The sequence below is a fragment of the Girardinichthys multiradiatus genome, chromosome 20 (assembly GCF_021462225.1).
Source record: "Girardinichthys multiradiatus isolate DD_20200921_A chromosome 20, DD_fGirMul_XY1, whole genome shotgun sequence".
Taxonomy (NCBI): domain Eukaryota; kingdom Metazoa; phylum Chordata; class Actinopteri; order Cyprinodontiformes; family Goodeidae; genus Girardinichthys; species Girardinichthys multiradiatus.
This window is the reverse complement of record NC_061812.1, coordinates 3987361-4002158: the sequence shown is the minus strand read 5'-3', so window position 1 is coordinate 4002158 and position 14798 is coordinate 3987361. Positions and strand designations below refer to the sequence as shown.

The 14798-nt window shown below is 39.8% G+C and overlaps 2 protein-coding genes across 7 annotated transcripts in view; both read left to right on the top strand.

The window, feature by feature from the left end:
• Nucleotides 1-14798, top strand: part of LOC124856956 (nuclear factor 7, ovary-like) — a 605901-nt gene that overhangs the window by 166793 nt on the left and 424310 nt on the right. The window lies entirely within an intron of this gene.
• Nucleotides 1-14798, top strand: part of raly (RALY heterogeneous nuclear ribonucleoprotein) — a 100407-nt gene that overhangs the window by 69770 nt on the left and 15839 nt on the right. For all 6 annotated transcript variants that reach the window (XM_047347974.1, XM_047347970.1, XM_047347971.1 and 3 more), the window contains 3 exons: nt 6810-6882; nt 7321-7368; nt 10785-10945. In XM_047347974.1, the coding sequence (XP_047203930.1) occupies nt 6810-6882; nt 7321-7368; nt 10785-10945 (282 nt within the window). The remainder of the gene's footprint in view (nt 1-6809; nt 6883-7320; nt 7369-10784; nt 10946-14798) is intronic.

The following is a 14798-nucleotide window of genomic DNA, read 5'->3' as shown; positions in this document are numbered from 1 at the left end:
TGACACTTCTTGGGGGCCAGTTTGAGGTTGTGTGTATGCAACCGTTCAAAGACCATCTCAAGCCTCTTTATGGCCTCCTCCTCACTGGGTGCGAAAACCAGCAAGTCATCAAGGTAACAAAGTAAGCTCATGAAATTCTGATCTCCAAAAATCATCATCATGCGCATGAAGCTAGCTGGGCTATTACAAAGTCCATGAGTGAGCCTGTTATACTCATGAAGACTAACAGGTGAGGCAAAGGCAGCGAACTTCTTGTGCTCTTCGTGCAGGGGAATATTGTAAAACCCAGACATGAGGTCCATAGAGCTGAACAGTGCATTGCCTCCCATAGCAGCAAGACAATCTGCTTGGTGTGGAAGAGGGTGTGCGTCCTTAACTGTACGTGCATTTAGCCATCGGAAGTCAGTACAGATGCGGAGTTCTCCATTTCTCTTCCAGACTAAGACAAGTGGTGAAGCAAACTCACTGCATGATTTCCTAATGATGCCCTTGTCTTCCATTTCATTCAGTGTCATCTGCAGCTTTTGGTAGTGAGCTGGGGGCACACGCCTGTAAGGAAGTTTGAAAGGTCTTTCATCTACGAGGTGGATTCTGTGGAATAAGTCTTTCACTTCACCACAATCTAGTCTATGCTTTGAGAAGATGTCAGAATATTTCAGAGCAAGCTTATACATTTCTCTTTTACAGCCATCTGATACCTCACAAGAATGAAGGTCCAGATCACTTAAGCCACATTCTGTCAGGGCCTCAGCCATGTCTGACAAATCTGAATCCTTTTCAGCTTTGATGTGTTGTCCATTGGACTTCAGATATGAGCTGGCATTGATCTGCATTTCCTCAACAGCCAAGCATGGGTACACATCAGCCAGCTTTGCATTTCTCTTGATTGTGATTGACTTATCTGTTGGGTTTATGACCTTCATAGGGATCCATCCATCACCTCACAGGGGAGTCACCACTCTGCCAACAAGAACATTTCTTGGAATACAATGAGACTGTGTTGGTTCAACAATCACAGTGCATCCTGGGGCCCCACGTGACTTCTCCGGGAGCTTTCCCCAAACCAAGTGTTCATGTCCAGGCAACAGTGTCACAGCACTGGTGAGTTTAACTGTGCCTACGATGTCTGGCACAAGTTCACCTTTCCACTGATGAATCCCAGTAAACATAGCAAGGGAGTCATTATGCCCTTTATTGTTAGGACCAGAAGTTTCAGAAATAATTTCCCAGTATTTGCCTGACTCCTTGAGTTTATATGTCACATACTTGATCACATTTGTTCCTAAGATAAGCTCATCCACTTGACCAGGAACAACTAAAGTGGGCACGTATACTGTGCATCCATATACTTCAAACTGTAGATCACAAACTCTCTTTGGATGGGCTCTTTGTCCTCCACATCCAATTAAAACAAGATCTAGATTGTGCTGAAAATCACTGCTCAAAATGCCTGCAGCAATGAGCTTCTCTTCCACAGCCTCACTCACAGAACATGCCATGGAACCTGTATCCAACATAGCAGACACAGTAATACATCCATTAATTACTACAGGTGTGTAGAACAAACTATCACTGCCATTTAAACGCTGTGTACTCTGGAGAATTACTGTCTTCTGGCTGGGAAAGCTCTCACAGGCTGACTCATATACTGACTGTAAATCACTGCTGAGGCAATTTTCACTCAGGCTCACACTGTCCCTCTCAAAATGTGGCCTGTCTAGTTTTCCTGATGGGAAGGAGAGATTGGTGCAGACTGATTCAGTGGAGAGGACAAGTTAGGGTACTGAAACTTCATGTGGCCTGGCTGGTGACATAGAAAACACAAGCGATGTAGCTGGCAGTGAGCGATAGTAGAGTGAGAGCTTTCACTACAGATGGTACAACCTCTGGGCCCTGAGACCCTCCTTCTCTGGAATGAGTTATTGTGGCCTCGGAAGGCAGTAGGCCTTGAAGAAGTAGTCAGACTACTCAATACATCACCAAGCATCTCAGTGATCTTCTCCATGCTGTTCTGTATTGTAGTGAATTCCACGCTTTGTAGGGGTTGACTCACATTCTGCTTGTGGGAATGCATCATAACTTCTGTCTCCATTCTCCCACCCTCCTGTGTGGTATTGCTCATCACTGAAACAGCTTGTCTGGGGTGGCTCTCTGCTGTAAATTTACTTTGTTTGAATTTCATTCCCCTATGATATTCATCAATCCTCTCTTGCACCTCTTTAGCTGTCCAACTGTGTGCCAATTTGTTCTTGAATACAACAGACAGTGAAGGTTCATTGCAGTGTCTCACAAACATCATGGCCACCTCTTTACTGATGTCACCTATGCTTTTCCTTTGACGCTGGAGACACTCCTCAGCTATATCAGCTGCTTTATTCAGACGAACCCAGTAATCAATTGGACTCTCATTAGCTCTGGGAAGTGTACTATAGAAGTCAGCGAGAGGCAAGCACGAGTATGTGAAGTCACTGAAATGTTTGAGGATTGCATAAATTGCTTCAGGTTGCAGTTCGACATATACCTATACCTATTCTTACAACATCTCTGGCTCTTCCCATTAACTTATCCATAATCTCACCAGGCTGATCTGTAATGCTAACGTTCTTCTTTTTCAAATACATTGACATCAGATCGACCCATTCAAGAACAGAGCTTTTGTCAGTTACATCACCACGAAAAATGGGAGGTTCTTTGACATCCCATTTAAGTGCCATGGTGAGCTGTGTGTGGTCAACTGTAGTGCCACAAGCTTGTACGCATTTGCCTTCTCTGGTCTGGTTAGTTACAGTGTCTTTATCTGACAGTAGCCTTGCCGTGACTGAATCTCCTATGTGTTTTCCTAGTTCTGTGATTAGAACACTTAAATGTTTCAATGTAGCATCGGTTTCACTAGGCTGGGGATGAATTGGGGAAGAGGTATGAGGGCTCTGGACATTGTGCCCATTGAATAAATCAGCCCCACACTCATGAGTGTTAGTAGGAATCCCTCTGCCATAACCTGGAGAACCCATATAACTTAGATGAGGTGGTGATCTTGTGTATAACATTGTTTCTCTACCAAAACTCACTCCTCTAAAATGTGTCCCCATGTTCAATTAATTCTGTATTATGTTGAATATCGAACTCTTCTGTCATTCCTACTCGAATATGTCACAAATCAAATGAGGGAAAATAAAGTATATATAGATTTCACAAAATGAACAACAAAAAAATGCTGTATCAAGACAAAATTATTTTTGCTTTGTTGTTTTTTGTTTGTTTTTTTGTTAACCACGGTAGCTGATAAGACTTTTTCTCCAAAAATAACACACTGTTAGATAGATATCAAAAAGGCTGAAGAACAAATAAACTCATACAGTAATATGTAAATGCTAGCAGAAGGATGCTAGAATGCTGTGCTAATCATCTGATCCGTAAATTGCTGTATCACCAGTAAAACCTGAATATTCATGTGGAGTCTGACTTTAACCCACTGGAGGTCAGATTAGCTCAAGGCTGATCTTCAGTTGTCACGAGGTCACGGCACCAGATGTGACCCATCTTGTTCGTTCTGATCCAGCAGGTTGACTTCGCGACAGACACATTCTGGTTCTCTGTATTTATTCTAACAAGAGACAAATAAACAAGTTGGTGGTTAGCAGCTCCAGCAGTTTCTGCCCCACAGTAACAGACAGCAACAGAAAAAGGGGAAGAGCTGACTGTTACTGGTTGCTATGGTAACCACCAACTGACAAGAGTAACATAAAAAATGTATATAGCAATAAAAGTCAGGAAACAAATTAATTCTTGATCAAATAAAATGAATTTGAAGAATAAATAAACCGATTTTGACAAACTTCACATCAATAGTGATGTTAAAATAAAACCCCGTTACACATATTTACAGTATTCAACCAGTTGAGTCAGTAGTTTCCAGAAAAGCATGTTTCTGCGTCTCCTACATGACTACCAGGTAAACTGTAAACAGGACTTCTTACATCATTCTCTGTCTTCTCTGTTTAAAGCTTGGAATATTGTTGTAGAACCTGAGCCTGCTTTAAACGTCTCCAGAACGTTCTCCCTGACCCGTCTGCTGGGTTCCTTGGTCTTTATGATGCTGGATGTTCTCTAATGTTCTCTAACAAACCTCTGAGGCCAGAACCAGAACAGTTGCATTCATCCTCAGTACAAATTACACACAGCTGGACTCTTTTTTACTAATTAGTTGACCTCTGAAAGCCAACAGATGCACTAGATTTTATTTAGGGGTATTAGAGGAAAAGGGCAGAATACAACGACACACCAGAGTTTTCAAATTTAAATGAGTAATAAACAAAACCAAATACGAATACTTTTCTTTCCACTTCACTTCGTTGGTTCTCCTTGGCAGACATAGCCTGTCCTCCTCATTGGATCAGAGGTGTATCAGTGTTTGTCCAACTTCATTCATCCACTCTAAAACGCAAATCTTTCCTCTAAATGTAAAATCTTAATTTTTGCTCAAAACCACACTTACTTTTCAATGAATATTTATCATTGAACACAAACAGAGGTGAACAGCAGAACAAAAATCAACAAAAATAGAAATATGAGGGGATTTTTCCTGACAGCAAAGATATGGATAATTTTCACAGCTTAATACATTTGAAAGAGACATGATTTGTCAGAAACCGTTCTCACTCCATGTTTGGTCGGCCAACATCGACCTTCTCAATAAAACTACAGTTCAAGGAAGGTCACCTTGGGCAACGCGCCTCTAACAGCCTGCAAATACTCTGCACTTAATATTTGTTCCATCATTCATTAAAAATAAATCTTAACAATAAGTAAAAACCTGCAGTAATAAAACTCAAATAAAATGAAAGCCATTTAAAGAAAAATGAGAATGCTGACTGGCAAGCTGTCCTCTTTACAGAAAACGGAAAATGATCCTTTTTGGAAAATATATTGTGCTAATTATTTATCTGTTTATCATATCCAGTAAATGTTTAATTATATTAAGACTTGAGGTTTAATAAAGGCAGTCATGGAGACAACATAGACTGAGAATCTAAGCATGGATTCACTCCACAGTCCACTCTGTATCTCTAGCCTGAACACAAGCAGTTTTTACCCACTTCCACATTAAAGCCTGTCCTCGTAAAGACTGCAATGGTCTCAGCCTGCAGTGTTACATGCTTACCAAACCAAATCAATGAATTTGTCCAGTGTGAAAGTTCTGATTGTCCCCATCCTTAAAGATCATCTTCATTCTTATACCATGTGGAACATGTCTTCTAATTAAGGGCGTTTTCACACCTCTAGTTAATTTACTTTGGTCCGAACCTGTTGATGAGTTGTGACTTTTTTCTGGTGGTTCCCTTTCTTTTCACACAGAAAGCCCCAAGCGAACCAGAACCGGTCACTACAAACTGTAGGAGAACGTTGTCTGTTTATTGGTCAGATGTTCTGCGCTAGTAGAAAACATGGAGACTATAATCTGCTCATTAATGTGCTTCTGGGAAAGATTTCAGGTCAAATTGTCTGAGACGTATATCGAATCATTTTGAGAATACGTCTTGAGAGTCGGATAGGGCTTTAAGCTTTAAGAAAGACAGGCGCCCATTGTTTATTAGTTTCTTCCCTCCACCGCATCCCACAATGCAATGCAAACCTGGCTATGTGAAGAGCATTTGGCTCAAGCTTGCAGCGTTCACCTGGTAGATGTCTCGGATTGAGGCCGGATCAAATTCACACCAAAAATGAACCGCTACAATTTGTTTGGAACCGTACGGAGACCACCTCCTCCAAATGGTCTTGGTACCGTTGTTTTGGTCCGCACCCTGGTGTGATTGCTGTGTACACATTTAACAGGCCAAACATCTCAGGTGTGAAAACACCATCATTCTGTAATTTGACCTGTAGTTTGACCACATTTGAAAGAAAGAGTTGGGTCTGTTTAGATCAGGGGTTGGCGACCTTTGGACCTTCCACAATGGCTCCTAAAAACTAAAAAGAAATGCAGGTTTTAGCTGCTTTTCTGTTTTTTCATGGAATATTTGAACTGAATTTCCACAGCGACACTAAATGTACCAGTAATATTTTTAACCTATTTTTGTCATTAGGCTGGAAACTATGTGCTTTTATTTTCCACAAATATCAACATCCCAAGGAAGAAAATGTATCCTTTCTCATTTTGTAGAAGTTTCATGTTTTTGTTCATTTTAAAACCTTGAAAAAGAAATAGATTGGTGGTTCTTAAAAATGAGAAATTTACTACAGTAAATATTTATTAAAAAATTGGGAGCTGTCTTTTTTCAAACGGTCAGGCAACATTTACAGCTCTAATCAAGTTTTATTCAGCAGGACTTGGGGTAAAAAAGGTTATTTGGGCTGTAAAGTTTGCAGATCACCAAGTATTGAACGTGGATTAAAGGGGAATGGTAAAAATGGTAAATGAACTGAATTTACAAAGAGCTTTTTTAATTGTTGTGATCCCTCAAAGTGCTTTACACAAAGGGTTGCTGCAGACTCAGATGAGCCACCTTCATAATGTCACATAGTTCAGCTGTCAGACGTTCCTGAGGGTTTATTTCCCTCTCCAACTCTTCATGGATGGATGATTGTCATCAGCGTTAGATGGCTCCACTGATGAGGAAAGCTGAGTTTATTACAGACGTTTTAAAATAGCTCAACAGCTTCCTCTAGTGGACGTCCTGCCACAACACATGACGTTATCTTCTCTGCTTCTCAGAATGCATCTGTGATTTAAACGTTGTTTTAAAGAAATGAAGCCTTTCTTAAGTGAAGAAAATGTTTTCTATTCATTTTTTTCTACTTTTTTCCATCAGACATAAACATGGCAGGAGAACCGAGGCCAAACAGACCCAAAGGCCTGAAGCGCTCATCTGCTGCCCTCTACAAGTATGTCCTGTCATTAATTAGACTGATTTCAGCGTCATTTTCTGAGCTGATATCTAAGTGCTTCTGCATAAAAAACTAGTTTGATTCCAAATCTTGACTTTTATCGTGTGGGGTTCAGGTACCCTGAATGTTTGTCTTCTAAACACCAACATTAATGATGAATTCAGGACTTGAAGGTTAAAAATGCAGGATTTTACTTCTGCTTTCATTTTTTAATCATAGATCCAGTTTATGCATGCTTCTTGGTGCATAAATTCTCTCGACCGAGAGAATTTATCTATTGCAGATTTTTAAACAGCTGTTTGGGTATGTTGTGGTTTCTTTGCAGCATGAAAAGCTTTTGTTCTCAGGTTCATTCAAGTTGGGTGCTGTCATTGAACTATGAGAACCTTTGTATTTGTTTTGTTCAGGCCCTAAATTGTCCTGTTTCTCTTTCAGTGGCCATGAGTTTGACTATGATCACTACAGAGAGGACTTTTATGACAGGTGAGAAGGTGACTAACAGTGTTTGAACACCCAGCCTCTCTGTTGTTGTGTTAGCTATGAGAACATTTAGGAGTTCACTGAGTCCAAAAATAGAACATATTTCAGCAACAACAGAGGAAAAGCAGCTTTAAAGTGCTCTATTGGTGTGTTGTTAAACCAAGACTGCACAGAAGTACCAAAAATTGGGAAATTATCACTGGAGAACACATGGTAATTGTAACCTTTGAGAGCAAAAGTAAAGAAATCAATGCACACTGCCAAAAAACAAACAGGTGAATACATCAATCATCAATTATTGTCAATTGATTGATATAATAAATTATCTTGGTCTCATAAGGATAGTCTTCTGACAGTAAACAGCACCACAATGGTGAGACAGTACATCTTTTTCCTGACAAAGACAGAAGAAGACAGATTTTATGTCCTTATGAATTATGTATGAAGAAGTTAAAAGTGCAACTCCGTGCTTTTAAAATCTGGATAAAATAATACCAATGCACACTTTTAAGTATGATAAAAAACTGAGTTCTTATTGACCTTGGAAGGTATTGTTGGTGCAGACGTTTAGTGACCTGCGACGTCTACCTGCAGTTCCCCAGGTCAAACAGTCCCGCGTGGAGAAAGTCATTGAGGATGGTTTTGGGCCTACTGAGGCAGAAGTAGCTTCTGAGCTGAATCTGCAGCCAGATGCTCATATAGGAGTTGCCCTTGTCTTTTGACTAATTAAGCAAAAAAAATATTTGATCACTTGGTGGCACTTGTAGATTGTTTATAGTTTGTTATTTTAGGCCAAGAGGGTGAAGCAATCATTAAATCCTTTTAAATCCTTCCTTTTCACCTTAAATCAGTCAGTTGTGGTCTATATAAAGTGGAACCTCAATGTTTTGGTCTGAACTCCTTGTTATTGCAGCTCCTCAGGCTCCTCTTTTACCTGTTCTAAGGTGCGTCTGAGAGCAACTCGTTTAGGTGCCGTCTCTTTAAATGCTACTGAGGTCCATCACACCGCGCCCTCCTCCAGGTCAAAGAACGCTGCAGTTTATCTCGATCAGACATTTTTGTAGTTTGATAACAATTATTTAGCGCTGCAGAAACAAGAAAAAAACAATAAAAACTGTTTATGTAATAATGATATTAAATTAAGCAGTACGGTTCTGTCCTCCAGGAGCTAAAGCAGCAGACAGCACTAACATCAGCAGAAGACATGATGCTGCTGCTATCAGAACAATGACCAGAACACAATAAATTCATGTCTAAAATAAAGTTTGTTGTCATTTTAGCTTTATTTGCAGCTTACCGCTTTGCTGCATCCGTCGTTTCCGTAGACAGAAGGAACTGACTCCTTAATCAGATGAAGTCTTTCAGCAAATCCTTCTTGATACTGGAGGTTGATGAAGAACTCGTCCTTGAAGTGGAGAAATAGGAATTTCTAATCTGCACATCCACTCTGACAGGCCATAACAGGGATTATTTATTATGATTATAGGTGGGGAGCTGAATTGTTATGTGGTTGTTTAAGGTTTTTATTTTCCAAAAGATGGGCGTGCTGGTTGGAGTAAAGCTCAAATTCTGACAAGACTCTTTGGAGTCCCACAAAATGCATCCAGAGCTTTCTCTGTTTTGAAATTAAACATGCATCAGGGAACACCCTGCTTGTGGTTTCTCCATCTTCCAGACAAAAGGAGTTATACGTCACCATTGGAGTCATTTTGCCTTACTTTCATACGACAGACAGAAAACGTACCTGCCAACGGTTTGGTTTAACACAGAGGAGGTTATCTTGAACTGATGTGTCCCTTTCTGGTGGAAAGGAACAGTTCAACCATCTGAACCGAGTGGAACACTGAAATGTGACATTTTGTACAGTTGTTTTTCGTTTAATGGATGATGTGACTTTCCTTACAGTCTCTTTATGTGTGCAATGCATGTTATATTTTATGTACAATATGACACTCATAGGTATGATTTTTTTTCTTTTGAACCATACTTTTTTCAAAGAGCAATGATGATCCATCATAGAAATTTAATGAATTTTAATAACAGGAAAAGGGTGCACGTGTTTAATATATATTGTGGATTTTCAGTAATCCAGACCGGATCAACCCTCTACTTATATTTATATCCAAAATTATTCATACCCCCTGCAGATTTAGATTTAAAGAATTCATTTTGGAGTGGGTTTTTTAACTGATTAAATCGTATTGAGACAGATATAAATAACCACGTTTAATAAAACACAAATAAAACAGATTGAATAAAACAGAATTGCTTTTTTGATCTTTAAAATTGTTATTCCTTTTAGGATGTTTTTTCTTGAGGCAGGAACTCCCCTCCAACCTTTTAAAATACTTTTTAAATCTTAATCTACCAGGGGTATGAATAATCTTGGGTTTAAGACTCAAACATACATAAACATTTAATCATGTCTTTCAGTAGGTGGTGGTTTCAGACTGTCTTTTGATTTGACAAGGGCAAGGTTTTTTAATTTCTGCTGGATGATCGTGATTAATTACAGCTGGACTTAGAGAGTGTTGGACAAGGCAGAAACCCTTTGCTGTAAAAACAGACACCTTCAGGTTGGACTGAAATTTTTCCATATGGACAAGCCGGATGTCTTCTGTGATGAGCTTTGTTGGTCAGACTAAACAAGGACATATGTTTTTAGTGAGGTGTTCACACCTAAGAACACTGCAGTCAAGCACAATGGTGGAAGCATTATGCTGTGGGGCTGTTTAACTGCTAGTGCTATTGGTGTATTTCCCTCAGTGGATGGAACAGCGAAGAAGGATGAATACTTCCTCATACTTGGCAGCAAGAAAGGCAGCAATCATCCAACAGAAACTAAAACCGATTCTTCTCATTTATTTTTTTTGGCTCTGAGGTTCTCTTTATAGTTTCCTAAATCTGCTTGGACCCTGTCTGAGCAGGGCCCAACCAACAGCGCCATTACGAGGCTTGACTTCATACAGGAAGTGAATGCAGAGCTACAGATTTGATCCACATGCTTCAATAAACTTACGTCGCTGTCAGTCTAAAGACTTCACCAAATCATGTCCGTCCGGTCGGGTCACGGTCATACATAAACCACATGGTAATCTTTTTAGTGAGATACCTACAACAGGTGTTGTCAGTGGATATGGGAAAAAACTAATCAGCTGCCAAATTTTAAATAAAAACTAAATCTCTCCAAGTCTTTTCACAGATGTACCAAAGATGTTAGTTGGAAAGTTGCTCAGCTTGAACAGCTTTGAAGAATGTTGCTTTCTTAGATTTGAAAAGTTTGTCCTTGTTTGTCCCTCCTGGTCCCTTATCTTCTCTGTCCTTTTCAACTTTCTTCTCATGTGTTTCTACCTTTTTGTTGTTTTGTCTTCTTCTCCTCTTCCTTCCTGTCTCTTCCTCCTCCCCACTCCCACGTCTAGGTTGTTTGAGTTCCGCGGCAGAGTGTCTCCGGTCCCTCGGGTGGTTCCAGTCAAACGCCCGCGAGTGGCAGTACCGCTGGTGCGACGGGTCAAATCTCTGCCGGTCAAAGTGTTAGCATGTAGCGCCTCAGTCCTTCCCACCAACGGCAACAAAAAGAGATGTGAGTTCTTTCCTTAGGAATAAAATTACATATCACCACGATTTCACAAAGATAACTTTTTAAGTATTTTTGAGCTGCAGCGGGTTGAAAGTTGGATTATTTGGTTTTCATTTTTAGATTAGATTTAAACTGCTGACCTGTTAAAGGTCAGGATAAAACCACCGTCACACCTTTGACTCCGTCAGTGTGGAGCTACGCTGCTGGGAAAATGCAGAATATATTGAAAAATACTTGTTCCTGGAAAAATTATAATATAAAAAGGCAGAATGAATGGCTTAAGCAGAGGTAATAAAACTTTTTGTCATCTGGTTTAAAATCATCAAACTGAAAGTTACTCGAGGGTTACAAAAATATGATTCTCATTTTTAAATAAAAAATGCAAAATTGCATTTATTACTATTTATGTTTGATTTGCCTCAATTAACTTAAAAGTGCAATATTTTACTGAAGTAAACAAAGTCATTTGATTGTTGAAGAAATGGGATTTCTAAAACATATTGATCAGGGGAAAAAAAACGTAATAACAGAAAAATAAACAGTTCTCCACATGTTTCCGTTTGATTGTTTCCTGCTTTTGTAGTCAAGTCAAGTTTATTTATTTAGCACTTTTCAGCAACAAGGCACTCAAGGTGCTGAACATAAGGAAAAACATTACAATGATACAGAAAATCAAACAGAGGTAATTAAAAAATAAAGAGAATAGAATGATGGACAAGAAAATGAAATGAAAGTTGGACTGAAAACTTAACTAATAATGTTTAGATGGCCCAGTCAAAGGCCACTCTAAACAAACAAGTTTTTAATCTTGATTTAAAGCAACTTAGGGTTTCGGCACTTTTACAGTTTTCTGGCAGTTTATTCCAGATTAGTGGAGCATAAGAACTAAAAGCTGCTTCTCCATGTTTGGTTCTGGTTCTGGTTCTGCAGAGTAGATTTGAGCCAGAAGACCTGAGAGGTCTGGATGGTTGATCCACTGACAACAAGTCTGTAATGTATTTTGGTGCTAAGCCATTCAGTGATTTATAGACTAACAGAAGTATTTTAAAGTCTATTCTCTGAGCTACAAGGAACCAGTGTAGGGACTTTAGAACCGGGCCGATGTGCTCCACTTTATTAGTTCTAGTGAGGACGCGGGCAGCAGCGTTCTGGATCAACTGCAGCTGTCTGATCCACTTTTTAGGCAGACCTGTGAAGACACCGTTGCAGTAATCAATTCTACTAAAGATGAACGCATGAATTAATTTTTCAAGGTCCTGCTGAGACATTAGTCCTTTAATCCTGGAGATGTTCTTTAGGTGATAGAAGGCCGACCTTGTTACTGTCTTTATGTTCCTCTGAAGGTTCAGGTCTGAGTCCTTCACTACACCCAGGTTTCAAGTCTGACTGGTGGTTTCTAGCTGTATTAACTGAAGCTGTGTGCTAACTTTTAAACGCTCTTCCTTTGGTCCAAAGATTATTACTTGAGTTTTGTTTTGATTCAGCTGAAGATAATTTAGGCCCATCCATGCATTGATTTCTTCTAAGCATTTACCCAGAGCTTGAATGGGTTCATGGTCACCTGGTGACATCGTAACGTATAGCTGTGTGTCGTCTGCATAGTTATGATAACTTATGTTGTTGTTTATTAAAATCTGAGTTAGGGGAAGCATGTAGATATTGAATAGAAGGGGCCCTAAGATGGACCCTTGGAGAACGCCACGTTATTTTTGTACAGAAAATACAGGTTCTTCTCAAAATATTAGCATATTGTGATAAAGTTCATTATTTTCCATAATGTCATGATGAAAATTTAACATTTATATATTTTAGATTCATTGCACAATAACTGAAATATTTCAGGTCTTTTATTGTCTTAATACGGATGATTTTGGCATACAGCTCATGAAAACCCAAAATTCCTATCTCACAAAATTAGCATATCATTAAAAGGGTCTCTAAACGAGCTATGAACCTAATCATCTGAATCAACGAGTTAACTCTAAACACCTGCAAAAGATTCCTGAGGCCTTTAAAACTCCCAGCCTGGTTCATCACTCAAAACCCCAATCATGGGTAAGACTGCCGACCTGACTGCTGTCCAGAAGGCCACTATTGACACCCTCAAGCAAGAGGGTAAGACACAGAAAGAAATTTCTGAACGAATAGGCTGTTCCCAGAGTGCTGTATCAAGGCACCTCAGTGGGAAGTCTGTGGGAAGGAAAACGTGTGGCAGAAAACGCTGCACAACGAGAAGAGGTGACCGGACCCTGAGGAAGATTGTGGAGAAGGGCCGATTCCAGACCTTGGGGGACCTGCGGAAGCAGTGGACTGAGTCTGGAGTAGAAACATCCAGAGCCACCGTGCACAGGCGTGTGCAGGAAATGGGCTACAGGTGCTGCATTCCCCAGACCTGGGCTACAGAGAAGCAGCACTGGACTGTTGCTCAGTGGTCCACAGTACTTTTTTCGGATGAAAGCAAATTCTGCATGTCATTCGGAAATCAAGGTGCCAGAGTCTGGAGGAAGACTGGGGAGAAGGAAATGCCAAAATGCCAGAAGTCCAGTGTCAAGTACCCACAGTCAGTGATGGTCTGGGGTGCCGTGTCAGCTGCTGGTGTTGGTCCACTGTGTTTTATCAAGAACAGGGTCAATGCAGCTAGCTATCAGGAGATTTTGGAGCACTTCATGCTTCCATCTGCTGAAAAGCTTTATGGAGATGAAGATTTCATTTTTCAGCACGACCTGGCACCTGCTCACAGTGCCAAAACCACTGGTAAATGGTTTACTGACCATGGTATCACTGTGCTCAATTGGCCTGCCAACTCTCCTGACCTGAACCCCATAGAGAATCTGTGGGATATTGTGAAGAGAACGTTGAGAGACTCAAGACCCAACACTCTGGATGAGCTAAAGGCCGCTATCGAAGCATCCTGGGCCTCTATAAGACCTCAGCAGTGCCACAGGCTGATTGCCTCCATGCCACGCCGCATTGAAGCAGTCATTTCTGCCAAAGGATTCCCGACCAAGTATTGAGTGCATAACTGTACATGATTATTTGAAGGTTGACGTTTTTTGTATTAAAAACACTTTTCTTTTATTGGTCGGATGAAATATGCTAATTTTGTGAGATAGGAATTTTGGGTTTTCATGAGCTGTATGCCAAAATCATCCGTATTAAGACAATAAAAGACCTGAAATATTTCAGTTAGTGTGCAATGAATCTAAAATATATGAATGTTAAATTTCCATCATGACATTATGGAAAATAATGAACTTTATCACAATATGCTAATATTTTGAGAAGGACCTGTAAATCTGGTGGCTGAGCAACAGGAACAGGATGTTGGTCTCGTTTTCTTCATAAATGCTTGCTGCATTCAGCCAAGTTTAATGAATCAGTGCTCCCAAGTTGCTGAATGGTTCTGGTTCTATTCACCATTAAATTACAGTGAAAGCAAAAAGCATGGTTAATAAAAAGAAAAACACTCTGTGTTGTACCTAAAGTTTTTTTTATTTTACAATTATTCTTATTTTTATTAGATTACATCTTTCCTCTAGCATTTGTTGTTAACATGTTTGAAATAAAGATTTCATTCATTCATGTAATGTATGTAAAAATCAATAAAAATCATCTGTCACATCTGCATCAACCACCTTTGTATCATTCTCCGACTGTAGTCAGGGGCTGCAGAAAATCATTCCAAGAGCCACATTTTCCTTTTAGGCCAGTTGATGTTGGTTTTTTGCCCTTTTCTCCACATTTTCACTAGTTTTCTGGGAATCTCTCGATCCATTTCTGTATTTTGACATCCAAAAAGTCCCAAATATATCCTGTTTCCTCAGGATGTATTAAAACAAAAGTTCAGTCTGCTTCT